The following is a 25,580-nucleotide window of genomic DNA, read 5'->3' as shown; positions in this document are numbered from 1 at the left end:
TGTAACTACAACTCACTCTCTTGCTGGCCTGTTGCGGTGGCAGAAATAAAAACACTGCTGAAAATAAGAGCTACTGTCACAATGAATTGTGAGAGTGCTAAACAACAGCCATATATATTTAACCCCTTATTTTTGTTGGCACAAAACTACCTCCACACTTCCATTTGTTTTTATGGGTTACCTTCGGACGAGTCCCGTGACACTTGGGGGTCATAGAACAAAATGATTGAACACCATTATGTTCATGAGCATCTCCCCTTTCCATAGTGGGGTCATATTAGTTTGTAGCTCAAACGGTTCAGACCCTATAGTCAGAAGTTGGCACATCAGCATTACCGACTTCAGACGAGTCCCGTGACACTTGTGGGGGTCGTAGAGCAAAACGGAGAACACCATCGTGTTTGTGAGAGTCTCCCCTTTTCATAATACTGTGGTTTGTAGGCCAAACCGGTCAGAGGCTACAGACGCTTTTGTGAGAAGACTGATTTTCAGGATGTCTCATGGTCTGACAAGCACCACCTGCCACCACAGATGCAGAAGTCATTAGTCCTGATAACTGTAGCTTAAACTGACGGATTTTGATGGGGATTTTGGGGGATTTTTTTTATTATGCTACTTAGATTGATGCACAGGTCACAAGAATTAAAACATGTCACAGTGACATTTAGTTAGCATTTGTTATTATGGAATTATGGAATACATACTGACTATGTTACCTGAGAATTTACGTTATGCAATGTATGAGTCATTGAGAATTGTTTGTGCATTTCCAACCAACACTCACATTTGTATGTGTCTCAGCTACGCTAAGCATATTTAATTGTGTTCCCTCCAATTACTTAAGAACCAGGAAATCCATTTGCACATTTCGAGACTACGACATTAGACCAACTATCTGGCAAGGATGCTGACGTATTTCTTAATCCCTATCACTAGACCTGATAGGCTGCATTGTAGTTTATTTCAGTTCTATATTCAGTTTTTTATTCATGAACGAGAGTCTGGTTTGGACTGTTGCTTCTATGTTCCATGTCCCTCCACGTAGAGTTCTGTAACATGAACAGTACATCTTTGGCAGAAAAACTGAGATCCTTCAGATAAGGCAGAATTATTAGCTACAATGACCGTGGAATCAAATCCAGTATCTCTCTTCCCTTCTCTATGGCCTTACACCCCCCCCCCCTCCAGGATCTACAGTAAGAGAACTGGACAGGTGAGAGCAACACGAGAGATATCCACATTACAAAAACATGAAAGTGTATTCTGCTTCTCTCTCATTTTGACAATTCAATGTCATGTGTAGTTTGCTAATGATATCACACGTATGCCTACATACTGTATAACTGAATCGTCAAACAATGGACTGTGGGCATGCTTCCTTTAAAAACACCATGGAAAGTGATTGACAGTTTGCTAATGGAACATCTATTGTGTGTCTGATTTTTTTTTGGTGTGGCACATATATCTGATACGCCCTATGCCCACTTCCTAATGCACTCCCTGCTTCCCCTCTATTCAACACCCCTGAAGCCAACATCAATACAGCAGACACCGTCATTAGGTGTAATGGTTGAGTGGAGATTCAAATCCATTTCAGGGGGGCACTGCTACATTCTCTCCCCCTTTCCCCCCACCCTCTCCTCCTATGTCTTTGTCTCTAATGCCATTAATGCCTTCTGATGTGTTGTAGGAATCACATCAGCTTGACAGTGCTAAATTACTTACTGTGATCTCTGGCTCTAGTCTAAAGGTGCTTGTCTAGGTGCTGATGATTTTATAAATTGGTTGTCAATTGTAGTGCACATTTTTATGGATGTGCTAATATCAGGAGATGGGCTCTGCTGAATACTTGCGTCTCAATTCCTTAAAGGAGCATTAAGGAAATGTTTTGGCAAAAACATTCTTGACCATTTTGCTATCATGAAGTGACAAAATACTGTTTATATTGGTGTGATTTCTCTAAGGGTTGATTCAAAGGGACATTTTGCTGTGCAGATTTTCCTCAGTGCATATTTGATTGTACTCAAGCCCAGAGCTAATAACTTGCCAACTGTCTATTATATGTTTGTCTGCCCAACAAACAAACCCTGGTTACTATGATACATGAGTTAATTAGTCAATTAGTGTGAAGATTAGAAGAGTTTGTCATATTGTTCTGCAGAGCGACAACAATCTGAAGCGATAAATTGAATCCCAGTCCTTTAATGTCACCTCTTCACCCTGAGGCATGGTGATTACAGTCTATCTTCTTTCAATAGAGAACGCGAGGGAATTATCACACCAATATTCATTACATTGAGTTTATGGAATGATTAAAGCGAGCAAATGTTGGCTGATGGGGCTGATAGCGTTTATTGTTGAAATCATTCCTGCCGTCTCGAGACTGGATTTGGCCCCAAGACAATATAAATATATCTTCTGTAATCTTATCCATCTTCTGACTGTGTTACTTCCACTCTCCACATCTGTACAGAGACACACTCATTACATCTGAGCAGAAGAAAGACTTTGTCCACTAATATTCCAGTCTTGTACTAATGAGAACTGTGATTGTGGGTACAGATTCTTGAACAATAAGCCATTATATAAAAGATCTATTTAGCATTCTTCCCTGTAACCCACATGTGCTATTTGCTCGACACCGGACAGACTAAACACAATCAAACACTTCTCCGCCTGCCCTTCAGGAAAGGAGTGTGCTAAATTGGATTTATTGACAAATAACATTTGGACTGAGGAGAGCAAACTTGTTATAAGGAGTGGGTCATGAATTACAATTGTCTGTCATAGGCTGCGTTTAGACAGGCAGCCCAATTCTGATCTTTTTTTCCGCCATTTGGTCTCTTGACCAATCACATCAGATTTTCTCACATTAGATCTTTATCAGAGCTGATCTGATTGGTCAAAAGACCAATTAGTGAAAAAAAGATCAGATTTGGGCTGCCTGTCTAAATGCAGCCCTAGTCCAAATTTATGTCAACAGCCTGCCCAACTTGAGTTTTTGGCATGTCTAAATCCACATACATGGGTGAGATCTAACCCACAAAGACAAATAACACCAGGGAATTGGCAGTTCAGGTCAATGCCTGAAAAGGCAAGACATACCAGTATCCTACCACCAGGAAATCATGACATCAGACACTGAGTCTTAAATATGGAAGGATACACTGAGCAACAGAGTTGAAAACTGTTGATAACATACCGTACAGCGTTGTCCATTCGGGACACAGTGAGGTAGGCTGCCAGATTGGCCGTGTAGGAGGAACACACAATGAGTGTGAAGAGCCACCAACTGCCCATGACGATACGCAACGCCACAGAACCCAGGATGGAATCTCCCCCTAGGAACACAACAACATAAGATATATTGTACTGTATGAAGTCTTGAACAATAACATTATGCTGATTAGATTTATTGTTTGTGATATCGCAACTTATTGTACCATTGTTCTGTCAGTTATATTTTAGCCTGTTGGTTCTATTGATCTGGTGTATATTTATAATGTTTCTGTATTTTTCAGGACCCCTTGAAAATGTCAATCATTTCTTCTGCTCTCTCTCACCTGTCTCTGTATCAAGATACTTAATCTCACCATTTCTAAACGTCTCACTGTATCTCTCTCTCTCTGTCCATTTCTGTCTCAATTTTGAGCTTGCTCTCTTTAACCCTCCATCTACCAACGGCTTTTCGTTCACAATGCCACTGTTTGCCCAGGCAGCTAGAGGAAGATCCATCTACGAGACAAGCTTTTTCATATCCGTCTCTCTCTCTCCCTGTAGCAGAGGTCTAAGCACTCTGTTTAACTACACAGGAAGAAAATTAGGAAATATCTATGTAAATTCTGATTTTGAAGACTAAAACCACAGAAATGTCATCTGAGAGATTCAGGGTGTGAGAAAAAAAGCCCATTAATTTGTCTCCAAATGTCACTATCAATGATATACCTTAGAACTGTTTATAAAAAGAAGACAACCGGAGTAATATTGTGTTCAAGCCTCAGTGAGCTTAATTAAATTGGCTTTGAGGCACTTATGACAAGGTCAAGAGGTTCAAGGAGATTTGTCTGAAGAGGCGTTTGTGGAACATGATCTAAAGGCACAATGTCATAGGGTCAAATATATATATTTTTAAATGTAAAAATGTATATATATAAATATATATATACACACACGACATGACCAGTATGTGGACACCTGCTCGTCCACTAGATGTTGGAACATTGCTGCAGGGACTTGCTTTCATTCAGCCCCAAGAGCATTAGTGAGGTTGGGCACTGATGTGGGGTGATTAGGCCTGGCTCGCAGTTGGCGTTCCAATTCATCCCAAAGGTGTTCGGTAGGGTTATGATTTCCCTTCACTGGAACTAAGGGCCTAGCCCAAACCATGAAAAACAGCCCCAAACCATTATTCCTCCACCAAACTTTACAGTTGGCACTATGCATTGAGGCAGGTAGCGTTCTCCAAACCCAGATTTGTCCATCGGACTGCCAGATATGGATTCGTGATTCATCACTCCAGAGAACGCATTTCAAGGAGTGTCCACATACTTTTGCTTATATAGTGTGTGTATACAGTATATATATATATATATATATATATATATACACACTGTATACACACACTATATATACAAAAGTAATGTCATTCTAAATCTTGGCAGAGCTTTCTTGTAATATATATATATATGTATATATATTTATATATAATATAAATATATATTACAAGAAAGCTCTGCCAAGATTTAGAATGACATTATAAAGATTTACACCTTGTCACAATCCTCCACTCTACAGTAGAATCCATATTTATCAACACAATTGCATCATTCTCTAAAGAGAGACAGATATGCCATGCCCCTGAGTGAAACACAAAGTGCCAATAGAAGTGCCCGAGGTCAACAAGTGAAAAGGAAAAAAATGCAAGGATCCAGCTTTCCCAAATATAGTTGCCGATTCGGCTTAAAAAGGTTGCCGGCAAAGTGCCATACTTTGATAGATGTTGTTGATGGTTTGACAGGGGTTGCTGAAGGAGTCAGTTATTCATATCTTAGATGCCTGGATCCAGATCAGACTCAAATACCTGATATTCCTTCAGTCAAAGGAACCCTTAAAATGCTATAGCGGAAAATGGGCTCCATGCTTCAAATGAAACCCCTCTGTGATGCTGTCTGTATGTGTGGCATTCATAGGGACATAACAAAAGCTACTTTGATTGCTTTTATGTCTGGTTATGCACTGTACCAGTTATACGTTTGGACACACCTAATCATTCAAGGGTATTTCTTTATTTTTACTATTTTCTACATTGTAGAATAATAGTGAAGACATCAAAACTATGAAATAACACGTGGAATCATGTAGTAACCAAAAAACGTGTTAAACTGATTCTTCCAAGTAGCCACCCTTTATCTTGATGACAGCTTTACACACTCTTGGCATTCTCTTAATCAGGTAGTATCCTGAAATGCTTTTCCAACAGTCTTGAAGGAGTTCCCACATACGCTGAGCACCTGTTGGCTGCTTTTCCTTCACTCTGTGGTCCAACTCATCCCAAACCATCTCAATTGGGTTGAGGGTGGGGGATTGTGGAGGCCAGGTCATCTGATGCAGCAATCCATCACTCTCCTTCTTAGTCAAATAGCCCTTACACAGCCTGGAGGTGTGTTGGGTCATTGTCCAGTTGAAAAACAAATGATAGTCCCACTAAGCGCAAACCAAATGGGATGGTGTACCGCTGCAGAAAGCTGTGATAGTCATGCTGATTAAGTGTGCCTTGAATTCTAAATAAATCACAGACAGTGTCACCAGCAAAGCACCCCCACACCATCACACCTCCTCCTCCATGCTTCACGGTGGGAAACACACATGCGGAGATCATCCGTTCACATACTCTGCAAACCAAAAATCTCAATTTTGGACACATTTCTACCGGTCTAATGTCCATTGCTCATGATTCTTGGACCAAGCATGTCTCTTCTTGTTATTGGTGTCCTTTAGTAGTGGTTTCTTTGCAACAATTTGACCGTGAAGGTTTGATTCAGCAGTCTCCTCTGAACAGTTGATGTTGAGATGTGTCTGTTACTTGATCTCTGTGAAGCATTTATTTAAGCTGCAATTTCTGAGGCTGGTAACTCTAAGGAACTTATCCTCTGCAGCAGAGGTAACTCTGGGTCTTCCTTTCCTGTGGCGGTCCTCATGAGAGCCAGTTTCATCATAGTGCTTGATGGTTTTTGAGACTGCACTTGAAGAAACTTTCAAAATTCTTGACATTTTCCGGATTGACTGACCTTCATGTCTAAAAGTAATGATGGACTGTCATTTTTCTTTGTTTGTTTGAGCTGTTCTTGCCATAACATGGGCTTGGTCTTTTACCAAATAAGGCTATCTCCTGTATACCACACCTACCTTGTTATAAAAAAACTAATGCATACATTAACTTTTAAGAAGGCACACCTGTTAATTGAAATGCATTCTAGGTGACTACCTCATGAAGCTGGTTGAGAGAATGCCAAGAGTGTGCAAAGCTGTCATCAAGGCAAAGCGTGGCTACTTTAAAGAATCTCTAAAATAAAATATATTTTCATTTGTTTAACACTTTTTTGGTTACTACATGATTCCATATGTGTTATTTCATAGTTTTGATGTCTTCACTATTATTCTACAATGTAGAAAAATGTAAAATATTAAGAAAAACCCTGGAATGAGTAGGTGTGTCCAAACTTTTGACAGGTTCTGTATATATATATATACATCTAGCCATCTATGGATCTATCTATGTTGGTGTCATATTGCTTCCAACGGACTGAGGAACCACAATGGTAAAAAGTCGCTGTCTTGTTGTTGGTGATATTTTAACAAGTAAGCATTTCACTATATATGAAGCAACTTTGCTGCAAGATGCTGGTGTACCCTATTTATTTTCTTTTGATGCCCCATTACCAAGCTCACCTTGCTGTACAAAGGCTCCGTAGACAATCCAGATGGCGCTCTGGAGGGAGGTGGACACAGAGGTGGCCTGGTGTCCCCCTGGGGGATTCTGGGAGCGGACTGACTGGACGCGCCTCAGGATGAAGATCATGACCCCAACCACGGGGATGGCGGCTGCGATGCACGCCCACACAGCCAGGTCAAAGGGCGCCAGGAGAGAGAAAATATTGATCTTCTCCTCTGACTTCCTCATCAGAATCCCCACGGAGTAGTCCAGGTAGCGCTTGCTAAAATCCACCACGCTCTCCCTCTCTGGAGTTATGGTGATGGCTGATACTGCCAAGTCTGCTCGCTGTGGATAGATAGAGAGATACATCAGTTACAGCCATGACATTTAAGATGTGGGTTCAGAGATAATAATCTGTTTGTTGATGTTTGCCATTTCATTTTATCTTGAGGCCAAAGTCACAGAAAAAAGTGGATGTAATAACACTGTAAAATGTCTGTGTTGTGGCTTTTTCGTTTGTTCTTTGTATGGGCTTGAAATGAAAACGACAAGATTTTGCCCTCTGTTATTTCTTTCTTTCACACTTCTTGTTCTATTTCACACAACAGAAGGCCATGCAGAAAAGGATGGGAAAACATTTGATACATTTATACATCGCAATATTATTTTTGGATGATATTATATCAATATTTGACTCCAAGTATCAATTTGTATTTAATGAATAAATAAAAATAAGTCAAATAAAATACAAAATAAAAAAAGTAAATCCTCCGAAGTTATACTATAGGTAGGGTTATACTATAGGTAGGGTTATACTATAGAAGTTATACTATAGGTAGGGTTATACTATAGGTAGGGTTATACTATAGAAGTTATACTATAGGTAGGGTTATACAATAGGTAGGATTATACTATAGAAGTTAGACTATAGGTAGGGTTATGCTATAGGTAGGGTTATACTATAGAAGTTATACTATAGGTAGGGTTATACTATAGAAGTTATACTATAGGTAGGGTTATACTATAGGTAGGGTTATACTATAGGTAGGGTTATACTATAGAATTATACTATAGGTAGGGTTATACTATAGGTAGGGTTATACTATATATGTTATACTATAGGTAGGGTTATACTATAGAAGTTATACTATAGGTAGGATTATAGTATAGGTCGGGTTATACTATAGAAGTTATACTATAGGTAGGGTTATACTATAGAAGTTATACTATAGGGAGGGTTATACTATAGAAGTCATACTATAGGTAGGGTTATACTATAGGTAGGGTTATACTATAGAATTTATACTATAGGGAGGGTTATACTATAGAAGTTATACTATAGGTAGGGTTATACTATATTTATTTATCCGTTATTTTACCAGGTAAGTTGACTGAGAACACGTTCTCATTTGCAGCAACGGCCTGGGGAATAGTTTCAGGGGAGAGGAGGGGGATGAATGAGCCAATTGTAAACTGGGGATTATTAGGTGACCATGATGGTTTGAGGGCCAGATTGGGAATTTAGCCAGGACACCGGGGTTAACACCCTTACTCTTACGATAAGTCCATGGGATCTTTAATGACCTCAGAGAGTCAGGACACCCATTTAACATCCCATCTGAAAGACGACACCCTAACACAGGGCAGTGTCCCCAATTACTGCCCTGGGGCATTGGGATATTTTTTTGACCAGCGGAAGAGTGCCTCCTACTGGCCCTCCAACACCACTTCCAGCAGCATCTGATCTCCCATCCAAGAACTGACAAGGACCAACCCTGCTTAGCTTCAGAAGCAAGCCAGGGTGGTATGCAAGTAGTAGTTATACTATAGATAGGGTTATATTATTGAAGTTATTGAAGTTATACTATAGGTATGGTTATACTATAGAAGTTATACTATAGGTAGGGTTAGTTAGCGCTAGTCAGCTGTACCTGCGTCAAAACTCTGGTATTTGTCATCCTATAGCTTGTTCTCCATCTTCTTTTTAAACAGTGAGCCAACATGTTTTCAGCACTTCTATTTCCCTACTGATGAGACCATGTTTTCTCATGTTCTCTCTCATCTCTCTGCAGCAGACATATAGTGAGCAATAAGTTTGGAACATAAAATTGCCAAAAGAAATTGCAGTATCGAATCACAATACATATAGAAGTGTGAGAATCACAATACATATAGAAGTGTGAGAATCACAATACATATAGAAGTGTGAGAATCACAATACATATAGAAGTGTGAGAATCACAATACATATAGAAGTGTGAGAATCACAATACATATAGAAGTGTGAGAATCACAATACATATAGAAGTGTGAGAATCACAATACATATAGAAGTGTGAGAATCACATACAGAAGTGTGAGAATACATACAGAAGTGTGAGAATCACAATACATATAGAAGAATCACAATACATGTGAGAATCACAATACATATAGAAGTGTGAGAATCACAATACATATAGAAGTGTGAGAATCACAATACATACAGAAGTGTGAGAATCACAATACATATAGAAGTGTGAGAATCACAATACATATAGAAGTGTGAGAATCACAATACATATAGAAGCGTGAGAATCACAATACATATAGAAGCGTGAGAATCACAATACATATAGAAGCGTGAGAATCACAATACATATAGAAGCGTGAGAATCACAATACATATAGAAGCGTGAGAATCACAATACATATAGAAGCGTGAGAATCACAATACATATAGAAGCGTGAGAATCACAATACATATAGAAGTGTGAGAATCACAGAAGTGTGAGAATCACATATAGAAGAATCACAATACGTGAGAATCACAATACATATAGAAGTGTGAGAATCACAATACATATAGAAGTGTGAGAATCACAATACATATAGAAGTGTGAGAATCACAATACATATAGAAGTGTGAGAATCACAATACATATAGAAGCGTGAGAATCACAATACATATAGAAGTGTGAGAATCACAATACATATCATATTGGCACCTAAATATTGTGATAATGAGGTCCCTGGCCCTAACGCAGACCTTTAGAGGTCAGACATTCCACATGGCAATCAACTAAATCCTTTTATTGTAAAGCTTTATTGTAAAATTTAATCTCAAATCACAGAGTTACAGTACACCATCATATGTTGCTCGTGTCCAGTGGTGGTGTACCTGTTTTCCCCTCATTTCACAGCATTGTCACCACTCTGGTAATGGCATGGTTTTGGACACCTGCCGCTAGAGTGGGACCCTATGACACAAATCATATTTCTGGATTGTTGGGTTAAACACTAGTTCTCTAACTCAAGGCCATAATCAAAGATAAGTTCTCCCTCCATTAAGTGATGTTGTCCACAGATTATCGTTAGCATGAAGGGCTGAAAATGTAGCCCACCTGGGCTACATTCTCTGCAGCAAGCTCACTTACAGGAAATGACAGGAACTTGCACATTGTGCAAACGATCGTAAAAAAGCCAACAGTCTTATTTCTACTGGTTATTCTCTACTCCATTGGGTGATATAATTGTCCCCTGCACACTCACTTCCACCCCTGCCCACTCACTCCCCTACTGTTAGCATTGTCAGCCTGCTGAGTTGAAGTCCCTCCTGCACTGGTGGGACTGCTTTGTCTGGAGCAGCCTGACTGTCAGCCTGATGACCAGACTATAGTGACCCACTCAGATGCAAACATAATTTGGCCATAACAGATCTGTCAAAAAAGCGAGCCATCACACTGAAGAACATGTGCGGTGAAGTATCTTTCCAAGAAGGCTCAAACTCTAATGGACTCTACTCCACTACAGTCAGCTTCCAAGGGCTGAGAGAACTGCAGCAATATGCAAGATGATGTCCCCAGAGCAGTCAACAGCAAACCATCGATCAACAGTACAAACTCCAGTTGTGATTGACAGACTTACCTTACTGATGAGATCTCCGATCATGCCGTTCCAGGAGCCATTTGAGGTAGGAGAGCCATACTTCCCATCAGCCACCTGGTAGATCTCATACTTGAAGCCCAGAATCTTTGCCAGAGAATCCAGAACATCGATGGAGAAGCCTTTGTAGCGTTTAGGTTGGCCAAGGATGTTCTCAGCTACCATCACAAAGGGATCCTCCTGTTGGATAACATAAATAACAAGACATCAGTTGGGCTTAGAAGTACAACTTCACTTTAACTACATGACTTGGCTCAACATCCTTGTGTAGCCAAAAGTTAAAACACTACTGTACATTTTACCGAGTTGTGTCTGTGTGCATCTGTGTACAGTCCCATCATTTGCCAAAAGGCCAGCCTAGTTTCATTAACTGGTCCAGTTCAACCGACAGGTAGAACAGTATTTTTGTCATTTAGGACTTTTGTGTGACAACTTTCTGAAGACTAGCTGCAGTTTCTAAGTCAAACTTCATCTTCATAACAAGTCTTCTGGGTGGTTGTTGACCTGTAACACCCATTACTGTGGATATGTGACACTTCATCAGGCAGAAAATACCACTCTAAATTTACTGCGGTAAACCATGGCTCTTCTTTATGGGAGAGAATGTCAGGGCTGAACTGAATGGGTGGAAAAGTGAGTTGAGGAGGAAAGCTGCTGGGGTGGACTGGAAAAACGACATGATTAAATGGCACTGCCAAGAGGAAGCCGAGCAGAACTTATTTGAATAAATATGGAGCAGGTAAATCTTGTGTGAAGAGAGAGAACAGAATGTTACTGGACCAGCAGCTAAGAAAGAGCTGTATGGTTGGAGTTTATGTCTTACTGATGTCCTAGATCAGGGCCGGCTCTAGCCACTAAGTGACATAAATGACTGCTTAGGGCCCTCGTGGCTGCTAGTTTTTAAGAACTCAGTCGGGGTTTCAATTTACTGTTGAGGGTTAGATTAGTAGAATACACAATTTCGAAATTTGGTTGTACATCAGCAGTTTTTCTCTAGTTATGTCAGTCACTGGCCCTACCTGTTTGCCAGGTAGCCAGTGGAGAGAATGGATAACACACACCACATGAACACCAGTCACAGCACAGAGGTAAACCAACCAATAATACCTCATACAATAAGAATGTTAGAGCAACTCAGAGGCAACTTCATAGACACAACTGACCAGAAAGAACCCAGTTATCAACCATACGGGATTTGCAATCATCTGTATTACCTCCCAGTGGAGGAGTGAGTGGAGCATGACTGTATGAACCAAATTTCAGTAGTCCCACAAAAAATCAATACAGTTCAAAAAATTATAAATTCACACGCAACCTCCCTTACAGTAAGTACTGCTGTGCAAAAGATCCACAGCAGCACAAGAAAAAAAAGGAGCACAGCACAATGAGAGAAAAACCTTTTTCAGTGTAAAGGGCTGAAGAGAGAAATAGAGAGAGCGAGAGAGGGCTTAGCTGTTGAAGGCTACTCCAGTGTTGAAGCTTCATTCGTACCTTCCTCCGCCTGACACACACTTTGGTTAGTTTAGTTTGTCTCATAAAAACTCCACAACAATGTTGCTAACGATCCATGCAATCAATGGAAAGAGATTCTAAACACACAGGAGAGCTGTACACGGCGACCTGACTTAAAACGTTCAGAAACTAAGTGCGGCGAAAATAAACAAGACTTCTGCAAACAGTTGCGCACACCGTCAAAACTGCCGCGCCAACCAAGAGCTATTACACAGAGACGGAAGAGCGATATTTAATTCCTCCTTCCTGACAGCTCGTGTGTTCCTAAAGTAGTGCAGGATGTGCAGAAGTGCAGGATTTCGCCACAAACTTGTAGTAATGATGGTTGAATTCCGAACGCAGGGCACGTGCCCAGGGGCCCTGACCTCCGGAGGTCCCCCATTGATTTTGTTAGTCACTCTCACTCAGATATCATATTAACATGGCATAAGTCATTGCAAAATTAGTAGAATAACTGCAGGAAATTAGCTATAAAAGTGCAAAAATGTCTCTCTACCATAAGTCAAGATGATAATTTTTGGCCACTAAAATGTTGCTTCGGGCCCTCAAAGGGCTAGGGCCGGACTTTTCGTAAGATCTACAGAGCCAGATGGAGAAGAAGACCTCACATTATGTCCTAATCCTACTACACAAGAAATGACATAGTGACCAGGCGGAGTATAGCATCAAAGTCGACAGTTGGTATTGAGTTGGTAGTGAGATGGCATTGAGTTGGCAGTGAGTTGGCAGTGAGTTGGTAGTGAGTTGGCAGTGAGTTGGCAGTGAGTTGGTAGGGAGATGGCATTGAGTTGGTAGGGAGATGGCATTGAGTTGGCAGTGAGTTGGTAGGGAGATGGCATTGAGTTGGCAGTGAGTTGGTAGGGAGATGGCATTGAGTTGGCGGTGAGTTGGTAGGGAGATGGCATTGAGTTGGCGGTGAGTTGGTAGGGAGATGGCATTGAGTTGGCGGTGAGTTGGTAGGGAGATGGCATTGAGTTGGCGGTGAGTTGGTAGGGAGATGGCATTGAGTTGGCAGTGAGTTGGTAGGGAGATTGCATTGAGTTGGCGGTGAGTTGGTAGGGAGAAGGCATTGAGCTGGCAGTGAGTTGGTAGGGAGATGGCAGTGAGTTGGCAGTGAGATGGCATTGAGTTGGCAGTGAGTTGGTAGGGAGATGGCATTGAGTTGGCAGTGAGTTGGTAGGGAGATGGCATTGAGTTGGCAGTGAGTTGGCAGTGAGATGGCATTGAGTTGACAGTGAGTTGGTAGGGAGATGGCATTGAGTTGGTAGGGAGATGGCATTGAGTTGGCAGTGAGTTGGTAGGGAGATGGCAGTGAGTTGGCAGAGAGTTGGTAGGGAGATGGCATTGAGTTGGCAGTGAGTTGGTAGGGAGATGGCATTGAGTTGGCGGTGAGTTGGTAGGGAGATGGCATTGAGTTGGCGGTGAGTTGGTAGGGAGATGGCATTGAGTTGGCAGTGAGTTGGTAGGGAGATGGCATTGAGTTGGCAGTGAGTTGGTAGGGAGATTGCATTGAGTTGGCGGTGAGTTGTTAGGGAGATGGCATTGAGTTGGCAGTGAGTTGGTAGGGAGATGGCATTGAGTTGGTAGGGAGATGGCATTGAGTTGGCAGTGAGTTGGTAGGGAGATGGCAGTGAGTTGGCAGAGAGTTGGTAGGGAGATGGCATTGAGTTGGCAGTGAGTTGGTAGGGAGATGGCATTGAGTTGGTAGGGAGATGGCATTGAGTTGGCAGTGAGTTGGTAGGGAGATGGCAGTGAGTTGGCGGTGAGTTGGTAGGGAGATGGCATTGAGTTGGCAGGGAGTTGGTAGGGAGATGGCAGTGAGTTGGTAGGGAGATGGCATTGAGTTGGCGGTGAGTTGGTAGGGAGAAGGCATTGAGTTGGCAGTGAGTTGGTAGGGAGATGGCAGTGAGTTGGCAGTGAGATGGCATTGAGTTGGCAGTGAGTTGGTAGGGAGATGGCATTGAGTTGGCAGTGAGTTGGTAGGGAGATGGCATTGAGTTGGCAGTGAGTTGGTAGGGAGATGGCATTGATTTGGCAGTGAGTTGGTAGGGAGATGGCATTGAGTTGGCAGTGAGTTGGTAGGGAGATGGCATTGAGTTGGCAGTGAGTTGGTAGGGAGATTGCATTGAGTTGGCGGTGAGTTGTTAGGGAGATGGCATTGAGTTGGCAGTGAGTTGGTAGGGAGATGGCATTGAGTTGGTAGGGAGATGGCATTGAGTTGGCAGTGAGTTGGTAGGGTGATGGCAGTGAGTTGGCAGAGAGTTGGTAGGGAGATGGCATTGAGTTGGCAGTGAGTTGGTAGGGAGATGGCATTGAGTTGGTAGGGAGATGGCATTGAGTTGGCAGTGAGTTGGTAGGGAGATGGCAGTGAGTTGGCGGTGAGTTGGTAGGGAGATGGCATTGAGTTGGCAGTGAGTTGGTAGGGAGATGGCAGTGAGTTGGTAGGGAGATGGCATTGAGTTGGCGGTGAGTTGGTAGGGAGAAGGCATTGAGTTGGCAGTGAGTTGGTAGGGAGATGGCAGTGAGTTGGCAGTGAGATGGCATTGAGTTGGCAGTGAGTTGGTGGGAGATGGCATTGAGTTGGCAGTGAGTTGGTAGGGAGATGGCATTGAGTTGGCAGTGAGTTGGTAGGGAGATGCCATTGAGTTGGCAGTGAGTTGGTAGGGAGATGGCATTGAGTTGGCAGTGAGTTGGTAGGGAGATGGCATTGAGTTGGCAGTGAGTTGGTAGGGAGATGGCATTGAGTTGGCAGTGAGTTGGTAGGGAGAAGGCATTGAGTTGGCAGTGAGAAGGCATTGATTTGGCAGTGAGTTGGTAGGGAGATGGCATTGAGTTGGCAGTGAGTTGGTAGGGAGAAGGCAGTGAGTTGGCAGTGAGTTGGTAGGGAGATGGCATTGAGTTGGCAGTGAGTTGGTAGGGAGATGGCAGTGAGTTGGCAGTGAGTTTGTAGGGAGATGGCATTGAGTTGGCAGTGAGTTGGTAGGGAGATGGCATTGAGTTGGCAGTGAGTTGGTAGGGAGATGGCATTGAGTTGGCAGTGAGTTGGTAGGGAGATGGCATTGAGTTGGCAGTGAGTTGGTAAGGAGAAGGCATTGAGTTGGCAGTGAGAAGGCATTGATTTGGCAGTGAGTTGGTAGGGAGATGGCATTGAGTTGGCAGTGAGTTGGTAGGGAGAAGGCAGTGAGTTGGCAGTGAGTTGGTAGGGAGAAGGCAGTGAGTTGGCAGTGAGTTGGTAGGGAGATGGCATTGAGTTTGCAGTGAGTTGGTAGGGAGAAGGCATTGAGTTGGCAGTGAGAAGGCATTGATTTGGCAGTGAGTTGGTAGGGAGATGGCATTGAGTTGGCAGTGAGTTGGTAGGGAGAAGGCAGTGAGTTGGCAGTGAGTTGGTAGGGAGATGGCATTGAGTTGGCATTGAGTTGGTAGGGAGATGGCATTGAGTTGGCAGTGAGTTGGTAGGGAGATGGCATTGAGTTGGCAGTGAGATGGCATTGAGTTGGCAGTGAGTTGGTAGGGAGATGGCATTGAGTTGGCAGTGAGTTGGTAGGGAGATGGCATTGAGTTGGCAGTGAGTTGGTAGGGAGATGGCAGTGAGTTGGCAGTGAGTTTGTAGGGAGATGGCATTGAGTTGGCATTGAGTTGGTAGGGAGATGGCATTGAGTTGGCAGTGAGTTGGTAGGGAGATGGCATTGAGTTGGCAGTGAGTTGGTAGGGAGATGGCATTGAGTTGGCAGTGAGTTGGTAGGGAGATGGCATTGAGTTGGCAGTGAGTTGGTAGGGAGATGGCATTGAGTTGGCAGTGAGTTGGTAGGGAGATGGCATTGAGTTGGCAGTGAGTTGGTAGGGAGAAGGCATTGAGTTGGCAGTGAGAAGGCATTGATTTGGCAGTGAGTTGGTAGGGAGATGGCATTGAGTTGGCAGTGAGTTGGTAGGGAGAAGGCAGTGAGTTGGCAGTGAGTTGGTAGGGAGAAGGCACTTACCAGTAATGTTACCACTTTGACCGTCACTCCTTGCATGCCGTTTTCTATACGACTCTCCTTTAGACTACCGTTCAGCCCACGAGTTGAGTCCCAAGTTGCCAACTGAGAGAGAGAGGGAAAGTGAGGCGAGAAGGGAGAGGGAGTGTCAGCAATATAATTAAACAATCTATTATCTTCAGTGTAAACACAAATTGGTGTGTGATGACAAATCTAATCACCGTAGTTGGCACACATGACTCACTCACTTTTAAGAAGCACAGGGAACTGGCCATACAAATAGATGAGCTGGTCACCAAGGCAACAAGAGCTGCCTCTAGCATAGTAACAGGGTCCCCTATCTAAATGCTACATCAGTCGCACAGCTTGCAACCATACTGAGGGAGTACGGACTGAACAACTTATCATGGCAATATATGCTGATTGCTAGAGTTGGTGGTGATGACATTGATGATGATAATGATGATGGGAATGGAGATAATGATGTAGACATTGACGGTGGTTCCAACAACAATGCACTGCAAGGGTTACAAATAAAACAGAAACATTATTATGTTCATCTGAGAAAAAAATACAACATCTACTGTGTGAAAAGTTATTTCTCAAATATTTTACGGAAACAAATCCTTGTCCTTCAATGTGCTTCAGCTAGTGCAACTCAATGTATTATGCAACTAATACAACGACGTGAATGTCAGTTTGACAGAATGACAGCCAATGAAAGCAGATAACACACATCCCATTGGTTTTAACCACCTCACCGAATCCCAATCCCCTCACGAATATCAACCCTCGCTCTATTCTGGCTACCTTTGCACCTCACTGGGGAAGTAGAAGTTGTCTTTACTGTTAAGTTCTTAATCACAGTTGCTAGCTGGACAAAGAACTGACAGCTCTTTGGTAGCAGCCCAGGGACCAAGCTGACAGGACAAGAGAGCTGGCCTCAGGCCAGACACCAGGACTGTATCTGCACAGAGCATAGCTCAGTCTTCCATATGCAGCATGCCCTCTCTCATGGCCGTCCTGCTGCCTACAGCCTATTACAATAATGGTGGGCTGAATGTTTCAAAACTAATATAAAACACTTTTCTTATTAGCTTGTTTCAAATCATGTTTATACATTTTTTTATTTGGTTTGTTGGGTTTGTTCCAATCACATACTTTCTTCCACTTTCTATCAGACCGGGAAATTTAAATTAATTTATTAACTCATTACAGTAAAACTTAATTTCACACAGTTAATCCCTTTTAGCACTATTCCCAGTAGTCCACTATTCACACAAAACCATTCATACAAAAGGTCAGATAAGACCTTGGGAGTCTTTGTTCTGTGCCAATAAAAGAGATCCTTCCCTGCTTTAATATGACACACAATCGTATACTGTGGTGTTGTCTATTGTCTGGATGGTGTAAAATCCTGTGCAACAGAGTGGACCTCCCAGTGCAGGAGACCTTACAACTTCCATTCACAACGAAGGACTTCAGTAACCCTGGAGAGGAGAACAAGAAAGAGGAATGGGAGATCAAAACTCTTAGCCATGGGTTATTTTAAGACTTGGGGATTTCATCACAAGCCCAACTCTAAACTTTGAACGCTGATAGCGTTATGAAATATTGAGTGCTCCCTCGCTCATTCCCTGTTTCTTTTTCTCTCAAATTGAACATGATTTGTTGGGTTTGAAAGAGTGAGAAAAAAAGAGGAAGGAAAAAACATCTATTTGCGTAGTTTGAAAATACAGGTTTTTCATGCTGTGTATACAGTGCATTCGGAAAGTATTCAGACCCCTTGACTTTTTCGTAACGTAACAAAATGTGGAAAAAGTCCATTGGTCTGAATACTTCCCGAAGGCACTGTATACTCTATCAGTGGTTGTGGAAAGCATGGTAAGAATGTTTCAATGAAAGTATACTTTGGGTAAACACATTTGTTTATATATGCCTACTGTGCAGTGTACAAAGCAGGATCAATGCCAGTAATGTGGATTCTGTGAGAAGCCTTTGTCTATCATTTACCGCCAATGTAAGCCTAAAAAGAAACATTGAGCGATCAATGTCAATACATTCAGGACAGAACATACTCTGTGAGTGTACAAACACTACTGTATGTCCAAATAGAAAATACAGACAATAGGATAGTGATGATCTGATGTTCCTTTATCCCTCAAAACTCCGTTCTCATGGTCCAGCCTCTGCTTCTTCTTGAAGACCTTCAGATTATGCTGCAAAACAAGGGACTCTCTTACTCATACTTAATCACTGTACAAAGAAAGTCTGATTGGTTCTCTGACTTCCAAAGACAGTGTAATGATCTTTCTGTGTTTCTATAGGGAATTCATTTGGTGTGTGGGTGGGATATTAGACATTTTAGTCATTATCCAGAGAGACATATAGGAGCAATTAGGGTTAAGTGCCTTGCTCGGGGGCACATCAACAGATTTTCCACCTAGTCGGCTCAGGGATGGTTATTGGCCTAATGCTCATAATCACTAAGCTACATGCCAGAAAGCAACTTTCGGTTGTCTTCTAAACTCTAACTTTAAGCATCAGCTGTCAGAGCAGCTTACCGATCACTGTACCTGTACACAGCCAATCACACCCAACTACCTCATCCCCATATTGTTATTTATCTTCTTGTTCTTTTGCACCCCAGTATCTCTACTTGCACATCATCATCTGCACATATATCACTCCAGTGTTAATGCTAAATTGTAATTATTTTGCCTCTATGGCTTATTTATTGCCTTACCTCCCTACTCTTCTACATTTGCACACACTGTACATAGATTTTTTTCTATTGTGTTATTGACTGTACGTTTGTTTTGTAACTCTGTGTTGTTGTTTTGTTGCACTGCTTTGCTTGGCCAGGTCGCAGTTGAAAATGAGAAATTGTCAACTAAATAAAGGTGAAATAATTAAAAAGTAAAAACTAAAATTAAAAAGTATGATGATGAAGATCAGCTTGTCGTTGCACCTGGTCAATGTCTATTACAATCTAGTCTAACACGTCCATATTCATTTGGTCCTTGTGTGTGTGCTTGTGTGTGTGTGTGTGTGTGTGTCTGTGCTTGTGTGTGTGTGCGTGTGTGTGTGTGTGTGCACACGCTAAATGTCACTGCTTTCTCCCTACTTCACATGGGGCTATTTTCCCCATGAGTGGGCAGGTCCTCTGGGTACCACAGAGAACTCTCTCCAGGCCCTTTACTAAACACTTCTACTACACAAAGCTCTGCATACAAAGGTCATACAAAAGAACACAGGCATGTCCTTTGTGACATGCAGATAACACATGAAGGAGATAAGAACGCTACAAGATGTACTGTAATGTCTAAAACTATTTTCAATAGATTTGTTTATTTGTAACACTTTACAATACATTTAGAGTGCACTTGCATGCCCGCATCACAAAATGACTAACTTTGTGTCACGCTCTGACCTTAGTTCCCTTTTTATGTCTCTATTTTGGTTTGGTCGGGGCGTGCGTTGGGGTGGGCATTCTATGTTGTTTTTCTATGTTTTCTTTTCTATGTGTTTGGCATGGTATGGTTCCCAATCAGAGGCAGCTGTCTATCATTGTTTCTGATTGAGAACCATACTTAGGTAGCCTTTTCCCACCTGGTGTTTGTGGGTAGTTGTTTCCTGTTTTGTGTTTTCACCTTTCAGGACTGTTTTGATTTTCATTTCTTACATTCACTTTGTTATTTTGTATTTTCGTGTTCTGTGAATATAAATAATCATGGACACTTACCACGCTGCGTTTTGGTCCGATCCTCCCTATTCCTCATCCGATGAAGACGAAGATCGCTACACTTTGACCTAGCATGATTTTTTTCTCCATATAGGATTGTATTTCAAGAAGAGCTCTGACAAGGCCTTGAGGCCGATACGTATAGCTTAATGAAGAGCAGTGATACTAGCAAGAGTAGTGTGCGGGTTTCTTATTTTTTCTCATCTTATTCAACTGTTACCCTCCACCTACAAGGAAGGTTACTCAGATGTGCGATTGCCTTTTGAATTAAGAAAGGTAGAGAAACACAAATGAATAAATTACTAATGATTTTGTAATGTTCTTCTTCTTGGAAAGGAAATGCTGCTGTGACGACTATAGTTTATGACAGCTATTGACACTGATATGGTAACTGCAGGCGTATCTAGTTTATAAACTATCCATAACAGAACTCCACAACACTGAACTATGCAAAGGATGTCAAAACACCTTACACTCAAAACTACATAATGATCTTCAGCATCAGTTCCAAGTTGGCAAGGGAATATACTGTTCATTTTCACAGTCCCCTCCAAAAGGCCTCATTAAAACAGTTTGCCTTGTTTGAGTTATTTCCACCATCCGCACCAAAAGCCTGATGTTTACATATCGACATCGCCATCACACCACCAAGATCCTAATTTACCACAAAAGTCTTACTCCCTCGTAGTCTGCCGTGCAGTGTGTGTGTGTGCGTAGAGAGGTCTTTCTGAATATTTTTAGTCCCATGGTTACCTTTGTGTCCCTTAACTGGGATAAAACGATGGGGCGGGGTCTGAACCTTTACCCCACTCCCCCTGGAATATATGATAAACAATCTTAGCGTACAAAATTACATTTTAAAGAGCTCCAAAGCAGAGACAGGCAGATGTGGTGCCTGTCTGTCATTCTAGCCTCCCACGAGCTTCCACTACTCTATCTCGGCGTTAGATGGTAATAGAGAATAAGAGAGGGAAGGAATGCGAGAGAGAGAAAGAGAGGGTGGTAAAGAGAGATTACCTATCGACTTCCCTGCGAAGATTACATCGCTCAGAGAAGAGCCAATGAGGGTCATGGCATAAGGCTAGGATGGAAGTCCTATGTTACCTAAGGGACTTCTTTCTCTTACACTCACTCTCTCTTTTCATCTGTTTCTCTTCCTGTCTATTTCTATCTGTGTACGATATGTATTCAGGAGGAATAACAGACAAATGAATAGCTTTTTAAATGAGAAACATGAGTAGGAACTCATTAACTAAATCTGCTGACTGAACCAAGAACCACAACATACATCGCTCAGCAGCACCTAGCGATAGCTAGAGGAAACTAAGTGTACATATAGCAACTAGGAAATAGTATTTCACTCTTCATTTGGTTCAGACCCCAATAGTTACTTCAACTGAGAGGCATCAGGTCATTGAAACAATGGATTGAATGCAGATACATGATGATGTAGAAGAGGTAACCGAGAGGACCAGAAAAGTAACATGATAATGTCCTTAGATCCTACTCAATATTATTTTCCAAAGTGAGACTATGTTGTTTGTGATGTCCGACATGAGAAAGCTGAATCAGTCCCACACTCATCACCAGGGTCCTCTTTACCAATATCGTGTAGAAACTATTTTAAAATACTACTTGTGAATGGAATTTAGAATTTCGTATCAAACATTCCTGTGAGCGTCACACCCACACCAGCAAGAGATAACCATTGTTAAATACCAATTGTTCTCAGCCTTGGTGCTCTGTGCGCAACCTTGGCTATTTGCATTTCGAAACACCCCTAATTAATAAATTATGCTATAAATTCTCCCTTTAAACCATGTGGGGAATATACAATGCCTTACGATGAAATACAAAGTCGCCAACAAAAAAAGGCAGATTTGCTGATCTGCAGAATGAACAAATCGCGCGTACCACCTGGCCACATTGCCACCACGTTCAACAGCGCCATTTGCAATCTTTTGCACATCACATAACCTATCACCTGCACATTAAGAGTGGCCTGTTCTGTTGAACTCGTTTTGGGATGGTGCTCTTATGGTGATGTTGGTGTCATCTATTGTTCCGTTCATATTTGGATGGCAAAGAAACTCCTCTGGACTTCAACCTGTTGTGCGATGGTGTATGGTAATTTACAGTTCCTTTTTCCGATGATTGCATCCAAAACATTGGCTAATCGAGGGCTGTGAGATGACGACCGGCAAACCCACGCTAAAAAGTGCCCGTTGCCAAAAACCTGAGGGTGGAGATCACTTGGATGTGCACCGGAATGGCATGTGCTTGCCTTTTTAAAGTAGGTCTTAAACCCTCGCAAAAATCCTATTCGATTTTTTTGGGAAGCAATATCTGATGAGCCAATCTATACTTTCTGCAAAAAATGTCTCACCTGTCTCTAAAAACCCTCTCTCTGTGAAATGCAGAGTGTGCCAAATCTTCCAACAGAGCAAGATCAGCCTCTCATTCGATATCCCATTATCTCAGTCTTTTATAGTGGTGTTTCACTTTCACATGTGCCTCCAATTTAACAAATACTGTTCTTTATATGGATTATTATTGTAAGAAATACACTGATGTGGTCAAATGATATGACTGTCAAGGTATGTTGCATGAATTTACAATGGAAATACAATGAATTTGAAATATTATTACATTTTTACTCTTTACATTTTCAATATATACAGTGCATTTGAAAAGTATTCAGACTTTTTCCACATTTTGTTATGTTACAGCCTTATTCTAAAATTGATTAAATGGTTTTTTCCCCCTCATAAATCTACACACAATACCACATAATAACAAAAGCAAAAACAGTTTTTTAGACATTTTTGCAAATGCGTTAAAAATACAAAACTGAAATATCACACTTACATAAGTATTCAGACCCTTTACCCAGTACTTTATTGAAGCACTTTGGCAGCGATTACAGCGTCAAGTCCTCCTGGGTATGACGCTACAAGCTTGGCACACCTGTATTTGGAGAGTATCTCCCATTCTTCTCTGCAGATCTTCTCAAGCTCTGTCAGGTTGGATGGGTGTCGCTGCACAGCTATTTTCAGGTCTCTCCAGAGATGTTTGATCGGGTTCAAGTCCGTGTGTCTTTCTATATCATGTCCAATCAATTGGATTTACCACAGGTGGACCCCAATCAAGTTGTAGAAACATCTCAAGGATGATCAATGGAAACAGGATACAACTAAGCCAAATTTAGAGTCTCATAGCAAAGGGACTGAATACTTACGTAAATACGTTTAAAAAATATATATTTTTTTTATACATTTGCAAACATTTCTAAAAACTTGTTTTTGCTTTGTCATTATGGGGTATTGTATTTGATCCATTTTAGAATGAGAGAGTAACGAAACAACATTTGGAAAAAGTCAAGGGGTCTGAATAATTTCCGAATGCACTGTATTTACCCCATCCCACGCTTGACAAGCCATTCCCCTATTCCACCACTTTGCACTGTGAGTGCGTATGGTCATGGCTGTGCATGCATGTATGCACACTCTCATGCAAACGTTCATATTCATAAATCTCACACTTTGCATGGAAATTATCCTACGCATGTTTTACGTACAAATGATTGCCTACGCATGATTGACAAACGAGGCCCCAGGAACATATGAACAGGCCATTAAAGGGGAAAGAGGAGAGCTACTTGTGTTTTTGTCTATTGTCCCCAGTAAATGGTCATGCTGCTCGAGGAAGGCAGACAGGAATACTGATAATGAACAACAACACTGAATGCATCTGGCATACCATTAGCTGACCCTCCCGTGCCCTGCCTCTAATGATTTCAAGAAACCAGTGTTCCAGTGTTTGTGTGGTCTCTTTTGTGTCTGCACCTGTTTTTCAGCACAGGTAGTGTCCTCATCTGACCATGTGTGTAGTATGCATGTAACAATAATAATCATAATAATTGATTACATTTGCAAAGAGCATTTCATTATACAGAATAATCTCAAAAGTGCATTAAATAGAAATATACGTATATATTTTTTACCTATACTGTGTGTGTGTGTGTGTGTGTGTGTGTGTGTGTGTGTGTGTGTGTGTGTGTGTGTGTGTGTGTGTGTGTGTGTGTGAGCGTGTGCGTGAGTGTGCGTGATTTCCGCATTTGCTAATGGCCATATTATGATGAATTGGCTTCATAACTCCAGTTAGGTAGTCTAGTGATTAAATCTTCATTACAGCGCCCAGTCTCTCCCTGCTCCACATAGATTGCCAGTAAACTAATTTCCTCTTTATTCTGCAGTAATTTTATGACTGAACCAACAGCAAACAACTCTCATAATACACACAAACAAAGCATACAATTTTCTGGTTAGGGTTAGTTCGTTTTCGCACACCGTCCCATCGTTTTATCCCAGTTAAGAGACACAAAGGTAACCATGGGATTGAAGAATATATTCAGAAAGAGCTCCCTACACACACACACACACACACACACACACACACACACACACACACACACACACACACACACACACACCTTGACGTTTGGTCTCCAAATGAATGTTGTCTAATTTCCTCTTGTGGCTCTTCCAATTGAGATACTGACCCACTAATAAATATCAGAAGTAAATCTGTGATAGCTATTGAAACACTGCACTACACTGTATCTGCAGAACATAGTATGTATCTCTTTAAGCTGGTATCGTTGTCTTGGTCTCAGCTCCACTCTATTGCCTGATGGAGATCTCCAGTAGAGGGCACTCTTCCTCTTGACACTTGACAACTACATTCATACCCTTTGCCTTCTTCCACATTTTGCTGTTACAGGCTGAATTCAAAATTCGATTGAAAATGAAATCCAGAAATATCTCATTTACATAAGTACTCACAACCCTGAGTCAATACTCTGTAGAAGCACCTTTGGTAGTGATTACAGCTGTGAGTCTTTCTGGGTAAGTCTCACCTGGATGTTTCCCATTATTCTTTTCTAAATGATTCAAGCTCTGTCAAATTGGTTGTTGACAGTCATTTTCAGGTCTTTCCATAGTTTTTATACCAGATTTAAGTCAAAACTGTAACTTGGCCACTCAGGAACATTCCCTGTCTTCTTGGAATCTGTGTTTGAAATTCACTGCTCGACTGAGGAACCTTACAGGTAATTAATTGTATGTGTGGGGTGCATAGAAGAGGTAGTCATTCAAAAATTATGTTAAACACTATTATTGCACACAGAGTGAGTCCATGCAACTTATTATGTGACCTGTTAAGCAATTTTTACTCCTGAACTTATTTAGGCTTACCATAACAAAGGGATTGAATACTTATTGACACTTCAACTTTTCATTTGTAATTCATTTGTAAAACATTTGAAAAACATAATTCCAGTTTGCCATTATGGTGTATTGTGTCTATGCCAGTGACCAACAATCTTAATTGAATACATTTTTAATTCCGGCTATAAAACACAACAAAATGTGTAAAATGTCAAGCAGTGTGGAAACTTTCTGAAGGCACTGATTGTGTATTTTCTTTCATG

General features: G+C 41.6%; 1 protein-coding gene across 1 annotated transcript in view; it reads right to left on the bottom strand.

The window, feature by feature from the left end:
• LOC112253083 (glutamate receptor ionotropic, delta-1-like) overlaps positions 1–25,580 on the bottom strand; it is a 358,887-nt gene that overhangs the window by 18,369 nt on the left and 314,938 nt on the right. Inside the window, exons 9-12 of the mRNA XM_042323612.1 lie at positions 16,348–16,449; positions 10,841–11,038; positions 6,949–7,279; positions 3,203–3,341 (exon numbers count right to left, since the gene is read on the bottom strand). Coding sequence (XP_042179546.1) covers positions 3,203–3,341; positions 6,949–7,279; positions 10,841–11,038; positions 16,348–16,449 — 770 coding nt within the window. The remainder of the gene's footprint in view (positions 1–3,202; positions 3,342–6,948; positions 7,280–10,840; positions 11,039–16,347; positions 16,450–25,580) is intronic.

This window comes from Oncorhynchus tshawytscha, linkage group LG06 (assembly GCF_018296145.1).
Source record: "Oncorhynchus tshawytscha isolate Ot180627B linkage group LG06, Otsh_v2.0, whole genome shotgun sequence".
In the NCBI taxonomy this organism is placed as follows: domain Eukaryota; kingdom Metazoa; phylum Chordata; class Actinopteri; order Salmoniformes; family Salmonidae; genus Oncorhynchus; species Oncorhynchus tshawytscha.
The sequence above is the reverse complement of the archived record's forward strand: the minus strand, read 5'-3'. Positions and strand labels throughout refer to the sequence as shown.